General features: G+C 41.4%; 1 protein-coding gene across 1 annotated transcript in view; it reads left to right on the forward strand.

Moving 5' to 3' along the window:
• The window catches only part of DOPEY2 (dopey family member 2), a 144,154-nt gene extending 137,575 nt beyond the window's left edge, over positions 1-6,579 (forward strand). Inside the window, 5 exon segments of the mRNA XM_012640070.1 lie at positions 2,597-2,733; positions 3,371-3,426; positions 3,657-3,818; positions 5,362-5,491; positions 6,039-6,579. Coding sequence (XP_012495524.1) covers positions 2,597-2,733; positions 3,371-3,426; positions 3,657-3,818; positions 5,362-5,491; positions 6,039-6,290 — 737 coding nt within the window. The 3' untranslated portion in view covers positions 6,291-6,579.
• Positions 6,580-8,753: the final 2,174 nt, after the last annotated feature.

The raw sequence follows: 8,753 nt of genomic DNA on the forward strand, positions 1-8,753 counted from the left end.
TAGCTCACTGCAGCCTCGAACTCCTGGGCTCAAGCAAACCTCCCACCTCAGCTTCCTGAGTAGCTGGGACTACAGGCTCATGCCACCATGCCAGCTAATTATTTTGTGTTTTGTAGAGACAAGGTCTTGCTATCTTGCCCAGGCTAGACTTAGAGCCCTCAAGTGATCCTCCTGCCTTGGCCTCCCAAAGCGCTGGGATTACAGGTGTGAGCCACCATTGCCCAGCCCTTTGCCAGTAATTCTAACCTCCATATTATCTCAGCATTGGTGGGTTTTGATTACCTTTTCTCACTCATGTTGAAATTTTGCATATTCCAAATTATAGTCTCAGATGCCCAGGCCAGAATAAAATAAAAAGTAAAGAAGCCCTAGGGAAATCACTTACAGATTATTCCCTAAATCCCAGGGTTTCTAGGCAGTCTTGCCTTTTTTCCTTCCACCTTTCAGCTTTCTGATAGTCGGTTTATGTATTTTGTTCAAAGTTTTTGTTGCAAGTAGAGAAGGAATAGGGCATAATGTACTTACTCTATCTTGTCCAGAACTAGAAGTTCAAATTACATCTTAAAAATGTCAGCTTGTTTGTCAAGTGTCTGAGCTATGCATGATCCTTGATTCGGTCAGAGTACTTTTAAAGACAAGGAATAAAAACCCACTTAAACTATTAGGTTGGTACAAAAGTAAATGAGGTTTTAGCATTGTTGAAATTTGCCGTTTGATATTGGAATACATTCTTAAATAAATGTTATGTTATACATCATTTTAATGTGCATTTCTCACTTTATGGTTTTTTTTGGTAATGGCTTATTACTTGCTGTTTATTTTATATTTATTTTAGACTATAGAAATGATGTTAGACAAAAAGCAATTTTCTTACTGGAGTTCAAAATGGGTCATAAAGCAGAGGAGACAACTCGCAACATCAACAACACATTTGGCCCAGGAACTGCTAATAAAAGCACAGTGCAGTGGTGGTTCAAGAAGTTTTGCAAAGGAATTGAGAGCCTTGAAGATGAGGAGCACAGTGGCCGGCCATTGGATGTTAACAACGACCAATTGAGAGCAATCATCGAAGCTGATCCTCTTATAACTACAAGAGAAGTTGCCAACGAACTCAATGTCGGCCATTCTAAGCAAATTGGAAAGATGAAAAAGCTCGACAAGTGGGTGCCTCATGAGCTGACGGAAAAGAAAAAAAATTGTCCTTCTGAAGCGTCATCTTCTCTTATGGTACTCAACAAAAACGAACCATTTCTCAATCGGATTGTGAAGTGCCACAAAAAATAGATTTTAAACAACAACCAGAGACCACCAGCTCAGTGATTGGACCAAGAAGAAGCTCCAAAGCACTTCCCAAAGCCAAACTTGCACCAAAAAAACGTCATGGTTACTGTTTGGTGGTCTGCTGCTGGTCTGATCCACTACAGCTTCCTGAATCCTGGTGAAACCATTACATCTGAGAAGTATGCTCAGCAAATCGATGAGAGGCACCGAAAACTGCAACGTCTGCAGCTGACATTGGTCAACAGAAAGGACCCAATTCTTCTCCATGGCAATGCCCTACTGCATGTCCCACAACCAACGTGCACAACCAGTGCTTCCAAAGTTGAACGATTGGGCTACGACGTTTTGCCTCATCCACCATATTCACCTGACCTCTCGCCAACCGACTACCACTTCTTCAAGCGTTTCAACTAACTTTTTGCAGAGAAAACACTTCCCCAACCAGCAGGATGCAGAAAATGCTTTCCAGGAGTTCCTCAAATCCCAAAGCATGGAATAAACAAACTTATTTCTTGTTGGCAAAAATGTGTTGATTGTAATGGTTCCTATTTTGATTAATAAAGATGTGTTGGAGCCTAGTTATAATGATTTAAAATTCATGTTCCTAAACCGCAATTACTTTTGCACCAACCTAATAGCTCAAACAAAAGGAAATGTATTAGGAATGTACTACAGCAAATCTTAGCTAGCATGACTATCGTTCAGCGGTTTGTTACATTGCTAAGAAACCTTAAGCTGTAGGGGGAATATCACATTCTACAAACAATTATTTCAAGGGGGAAGAGTGTTAGGGGTTAGATAGTGTACCTTGCAACTTTTTTTTTCCCCCTGCAGAAACTAAAGTTTTTGCCATGACTATCAAATCTAAACTTTACTGAATAAATCTATTTTATTCATTTGCTCTACTTCCCACCCACCACCCCCAAAGTATGGTGTCATCTGCCTGCCAGTCTATACGATCACATACGTCCATCACTCACCAAGGGCTGTCTTTGGCTTCCGTGTCTTATAATTCATATTCTTAGAGGAAATTTTAAGTGGTCATTGGTCATTCAGTGCATTTCTAGAGTCAGATATTCATGCCTCTGCTCAAGCTGTGGCAGGGGTCATTCAATTCCCTTCCTTTGGTGGGGGCCATGAACTGCGGAACTTCACAAAGAAGAGACTAGTTGCCTCAAACCATCCCCCGACACTCATTTCTTACACCGGGTTATTATCAGAAGTCAAACAGTTACAGTTTTATTTTTCTTCTTTGTCTAATGAGAAACCCCAAACTGTATATCTGTGTGACATCTTTAAAATCTTCTTTCCTTAGAACGCCTGACAGACAATCTCAGAGTTGGACAGACACCCACAGTTGCTGCTCAGATGTTTCTTTTTTTCAGAGTTTTGCTGCTAAGAATATCGCCTCAACATTTGACTTCATTGTGGCCGATAATGGTCTCTGCATTGGTGAGTACAAGTATTATATTCTTGAAAGCAAGGTTGGAGGTTTTAAAAATACTTTCTCATCAACATATAACATACTATTTCATATGTATCTAGTTTTAGCTAAAAACAATTTTTCATCAGGTTGGTAGCACATAGTCAGCTCCTGGTTAAAAAGAGAATATTTTATCCTATAATCATAGTTGATCTCTCACCTGTCAGTTATTTGAACTAATTTGTACCAGTTGATATTATTTGCTACTTTTTTATAGACATATAAATTGGGGTAGGTTTAATCTCTCTCAAGGCCGGTGTGGTGGCTCATGCCTATAATCTTAGTACTTTGTAAGGCAGAGACAGGAGAATGGCTTGAGCCCAGGAGTTTGAGACCAGCCTGGGCAGCATAGCAAGACCCTGTCTCTACAAAAAATTTTAAAAATTAGCCAGGTGTGGTGGTGGTACATGCCTGTAGTCCCAGCTCCTCAGGAGGATGAGGCATGATGATCACTTGAGCCCAAGAGTTTGAGGTTACAATAGCTATCATGACACCACTGCATTCTAGCTCAGGAAACAGAACAAGACTCTGTGTCAAAAAACAAAACAAAACAAGAAAAACCCCAGTTCTCTCAAATAATAATTTGGATGCATGTTTCTTTTTCAGATTCAGACATTCATAGAGCTTGAAGAAGATCTGAAAGAGGAAGATGAGTCATTGAGGTAAGTGGCATAGGTCTGCACACACGTGTAAAAGTTGGTCTAGATGAATAGACATCGCTTTATGATATAGGGTTATCTAATGCTAAATGCTATTTTCTTAAAGTATTTGTGAAGGGACCAGCTATTCTGAAAATTTCTTAAAAGCAAAATCCTTATGGACATTTCAAAGGTGAATGGACTACAGCAGATGTGAATGAATTTATAACAGGAGTTTCTTTGCAAATTTATAGGAGCAACAACAAAATAAAGAGAATGAAAGTGTCAGTTCCAGATGGAAGTGGGCCCTCGCTGGGGGAGATAGCCCAGAGTGAGCTCCTTTTGTATTTATCAGCTTGCAAGTTCTTGGACACAGCTCTTTCTTTTCCACCCGACAAGATGCCTTTATTTCAAATGTGAGTCCGCTAAAATCATGTGTCCTTTTTGAAGGAGGTGATTTTTTTTTCCTTTTAAGCACTTTCACTTGTTTTTTTGTGTACAGTTTATGGGAAGCTACAGTACAGGTTTCTAGTGACCGATGAGCCAGCTCGGAACACCGAGTTTCAGATTTCTTGCAACATCTGTGGCTTTGTGAATTTGGCTCACAGCAGTGTTCGCGAATGCATTTCTGTTGGCGGGGACAGTGTTTGTTTCTGTGGTTTTTGCTACTGAATGCTTATAAAACAGGGGTCACCCACTAGCGATCCTCCCTGCATTGGGTAGATATTTTGTGTCTGTTCAATTAGCTACAAATGCCTTTATTTGGAGCAGGCCGTCTCCAATTCCCTTTGCCCCTTAGGCTTAACGTTTCCTGGGGGCCTAACACAGCTGCTCATTCATGGAACTTCATGCCTGGGCCCAGAGGCTGCTTCCCTCTGCCCTCCCGTTGCAAACAGGGTAGTCACGTAGAAATGTCTGTGCTTTAAAAGTGTGTTCTCTTAATTGCACATTACTGAGCGAAAGAAGCCAGTCTGAAAAGGCTACACACTGTATGATTCCAACCATGTGACATTCTGGAAAAGGCAAAACCACAGAGACAGTAAAGAGATCCGTGGTTGTCAGGGGTTAAGAAGAGAAGTGGGTGTGAATAGGTGGAGCACAGAGGATTTTCGGGGCGGTGGACCTACTCTGCGTGATACTGTAACGGTGGCTGTATGTCATTATCCATGTGTCCCAGCCCGTAGAATGTACAAAACCAAGAGTGAACCCTAAAGTAAACTCTGGACTTTGGGTGATGGTGGTGAGTCCACATGGGTTCATCGGTTTTAACAAAGGCACTGCTCTGGTACAGGATGTCGACAGTGGGCGAGGTTGTGTGGGGGGGGGATGGGGTATATATGGGGCAACTGTCTGTACTTTCTGCTCAACTTTGCTGTGAACCTAAAACTGCTCCACAAAAGAAAGTCTATTTTTAAAAACATGGGTGCTGATATACACAAATGCGCACAGCAACGTTGTTTATAATAGGCAAAAAGTGGAGACAACTCAAGTGGCCATCAACTGATGAATGGATAAATAACGTGGTATATCCATACAGTGGAATGTTACTCAGCAATAAAAACAAAGGAGGTACTGATACACGCTGAAACATGAATGAACCTTGAAAATATTACGTGAGAGAAGCCAGACACAAACAAACACATATTGTCTGACTCCATTCATATGGAACATCCGGAATAAGAAAATCTATAGAAACAGAGTATAGATTCGTGGTTGCATTGGCCAGGGGGCGTGTAGGGGATTGAGGGATGGTGGCTGAGGGATGCAGGGTTTCTTTTTGGGGTAATGAAATACTCTAAAATTGCTTGTGGTGATAGCTGTACAACTCTATGAATATAATAAAAGCCATAGTACATCTCAAGTGGTTATGGTGGGTAAATTATATCTTAATAAAACTGTTTTTAAAAATGTTAAAGGGTTCTGAGCCAGCATACCTGACCTTGTGTTTGTTTCCCCCAGTTATAGATGGGCATTTGTTCCAGAAGTGGACACAGAAGATCCTGCCTTCCTGTCAGATCTAGAGGAGAATCACCAAGAATGCAAACCTCATACTGTCAGGATTCTAGAACATCTAAAATTAAAATATGGGGTAAATGTTTTCCTTTTTAAAAATTATATTCATGGCAAAGGGGAGAAGGGCTCAGCAGGGAACAAAGGACTTCGTGTGCCACTTGATTTTAATGATGTCAAATAATTTTCAAAATATCTTAGTTTTAAAACTTAGTATGGTTATAAATTCCATCTTTGTTTGCTTATATGTCACACAGACACCACTTTGTCATCCCAGTTGCTAAGAGGTAAATCTTCCTGGCTAACACAGTCATGTAGAGGTCCTTTTATTCCCCATTTCCTCTGTTACTTGGAGTCCAAGAAGAGGGAGAGCTTGCTAGGAAGAATGACAAGAGTCAGGTTGGGCTCAGTGTGAGACCCTGATGGAAAATGTTAATTGAACACCTAGAATTTGAGTCATTAGTGCTGATAATGAATTTTCATAAAGAACTAATCTCAGGTTTTGCTGCGTGCATGTGTTTCACGGGCATCTCCAACCCCCAGTAAAGCCGTATCATTTTTTTGGTGTGTGTGTGTGTATGTGTGTCTGTGTGTGTGTGTGGTTTTGTTTGTTTTTCGTTTTGCAGGAAATCAGCAGCTCTGATGAGATCACCGTGAAGAGTGAATTCCCTCTTCTGCGCCAACATTCTGTTTCCAGCGTCAGGCAGCTGATGCCATTCTTCACGACTCTAAACTGTGCTTTTAAAGCCCAAAGGCAGCTGTCTGCTGAGACCTCAGGAGCTCCATGGTTAGAGTTTCCTGCCACAGAGAGCTTAAGGGTCTTAAAACAACTGGAAGAATGTGTCGAATACGATTTTTTGGAACATCCGGAATGTTAACCCTATGAGAGAATTTGTTTAATTCATTTATTGGTACTTGAGTGAAAATCAGGATATATTCCAAACAAGAAAGGAGCCAGGATTGTGCTTTTAAACACATCTGTTTCAATTTTGAAAGTAGATTTCAGATAATTTTCTGTTCAGCAACAAAACACACCTCCCTAAATGCCTTGTAATATATTTGGATCTGATTCTCTGTTTCTTGCTCAATTTATGCAATGAAAATAAAGTTAATGTATCATCTAACAGTAGCACAAAATTTATAATATGAAGAGAATGAAGAAGTCAGTTTTTTTGTTGTCATTAAAGCAGGTATATGGGTCTTTATCAGTATAACTCTCAAAGTTTAAACTTATTAAAAGAATATTATTTTTAACCTTTCACACAAATGTCCTTTACGGCATTTATTTCAGTATTGCATTTTAAAACTAAAATACATTGTTTTCTGAGAATAATAATTGCCCCTTACCTATTCAGCAGAGATGAGCACTCGAAGATAATTTCAACATATTTAACCCTTGCCCATTAAAATCACGTTTGCACTTTAACTACACAAGAAGTACATACTTTTAAAATTCTGACAGCTGTAACCTTAGTTATGTGCCTGATGTACCTTCCAAGCACTTTCTGTTTACCATAAATCAGTGTAGTCCTGGAACCTTCAATGCCTGAAACTACTGTCAGGTATGCTCCCCTTCAGGCTTCTTTCCTTCTGTTCTTTCCTTTCTGGGATCTCTTTACCAGTTTGCAGACATAGCTGTACATTAGAATAATCCTTTCCTAGGCACAGAATTCTCCGGCTTGGCAGCATCTCATCCCACTCTTTCCCAAGCCTGTTTGTCTTTTGTCAGCTTCATCCTGGTCTGGAGCCACTTCTCCGCCGTGGGCACTTTATCTCTCCGCGAGTGTGGTTCCCCTTCCGGACCTGCCTGTCTCCCGTCCCCTCTTCAGCCACCAGAGCACTGTGCATTACACTGTCCAGGCCAGATGATGCAGACTGTTCTATTGCTAAGGCACACAGCATTGTAGTGAGGGTAAAGGCTCTGGGTTTGCCTCTCAGCTTACCTGCATACTAGCCTGGACAAATACGTCGTGCCTCAGTTTTCTCATCTATAAGGTGGGAATATTGATGGTACTACCTTTTAGGGTGGTAGCAACTAGCCAGCTCTGCCACCCCTGTGATCTCTAAACAGTTTTGATCATGCACCCATCAGTAAAAATTAAGCATGTCCCCAACCCCAATATCTATAAGCTTACGTGTTACATTAATTTACTTGAGTACCAACATATAGTGTGTATTTTTGTTATTGTTGAGATGGGTTCTCACTACAAAACTAGAAAGGAATAAAAGGAATAGAGCCACTGGGCCCAGCCTATTGCATATTTCATAAAACAGAAAATGAAGATTTTTAAAGTATGAGGACAAGGCTGGGTGCGGTGGCTCACGCCTGTAATCCTAGCACTCTGGGAGGCTGAGGCAGGAGGATGGCTTGAGGCCAGGACTTCAGGGCTGCAGTGAGTTATGATGGCACCACTGCACCCCAGCCTGGGCAACACAGGGAGACCTTGTCTCAAAAAATAATAAAGATAAGTATGAGGGCAAACAAAATTAGCACTTCTGATATTTTCTTCTTATCCCTAATGGATGAGTTTCTGTGCCCCACTTTGAAGACAACTGCTCTAGCTCAGATCCTACCAGTAGTGGCAAATGTGGCCCAAGGACCAAAGGGTCACTACACTGAATAGAGGCAGTGTTTTGGGAGGGATGGTGTTTGCCAGGGGCGACCACAGCAAACAGAACAGACTGGATGTTCTAACAGAGCAAAGAGTTGGTGGGAGTGTAGCCCTCGTGTGTGAGCATGAACTGGTCCCTACCCCAGGGGCCAGGCACGGTGCTCTGTGCTTCCCATGCCCTTCTTTGACCCCGTTCTACAAAGCCAGTGGAACTGAGGCTGAGAGGCAGAGCCAGGAATCGAAACTCAGGCCAGTCTCACTTTCTCAACCCCAGTGCTGAGAAATGAAACTGAAACTAGCCAGCAGCTTCTGTTTACTCCTGGGTGGAAGAGAGAGTTTCTGACACTACCCCACCCAGTGAGGACTTCCTGCAAAATCAACTCCTTCTAGGGCCACGGCACAGAAGAGGCCACACAGAGAGATGGTTCCTTGTTTTCAAGGTATGATGAAGAGTGTTTTAAAGGACAGCAAACCAGGATAGCTCAGCCTACAGAGCATGAGACTCAATCAATTAATTTTTTAAAAAAAGAGAACCTTATTTTCCAGTATTTGTACATTATGCCCACTTGCAAATTAGGACTAGAAACAGCTAGAATCATGGAAATAGCTGATGAAGATTGTCCTTAAATGTTTTGAACAACTACCAGCGAGACCAGACAGAATTCTGTGCCGTTGGTTTTAAATGCTCTGATGTAACAGAATGCCTTCCACCAAGAAGTATTTGCAATT

The sequence above is a fragment of the Propithecus coquereli genome, unplaced genomic scaffold (assembly GCF_000956105.1).
Source record: "Propithecus coquereli isolate 6110/MARCELLA unplaced genomic scaffold, Pcoq_1.0 Scaffold148, whole genome shotgun sequence".
NCBI lineage: Eukaryota > Metazoa > Chordata > Mammalia > Primates > Indriidae > Propithecus > Propithecus coquereli.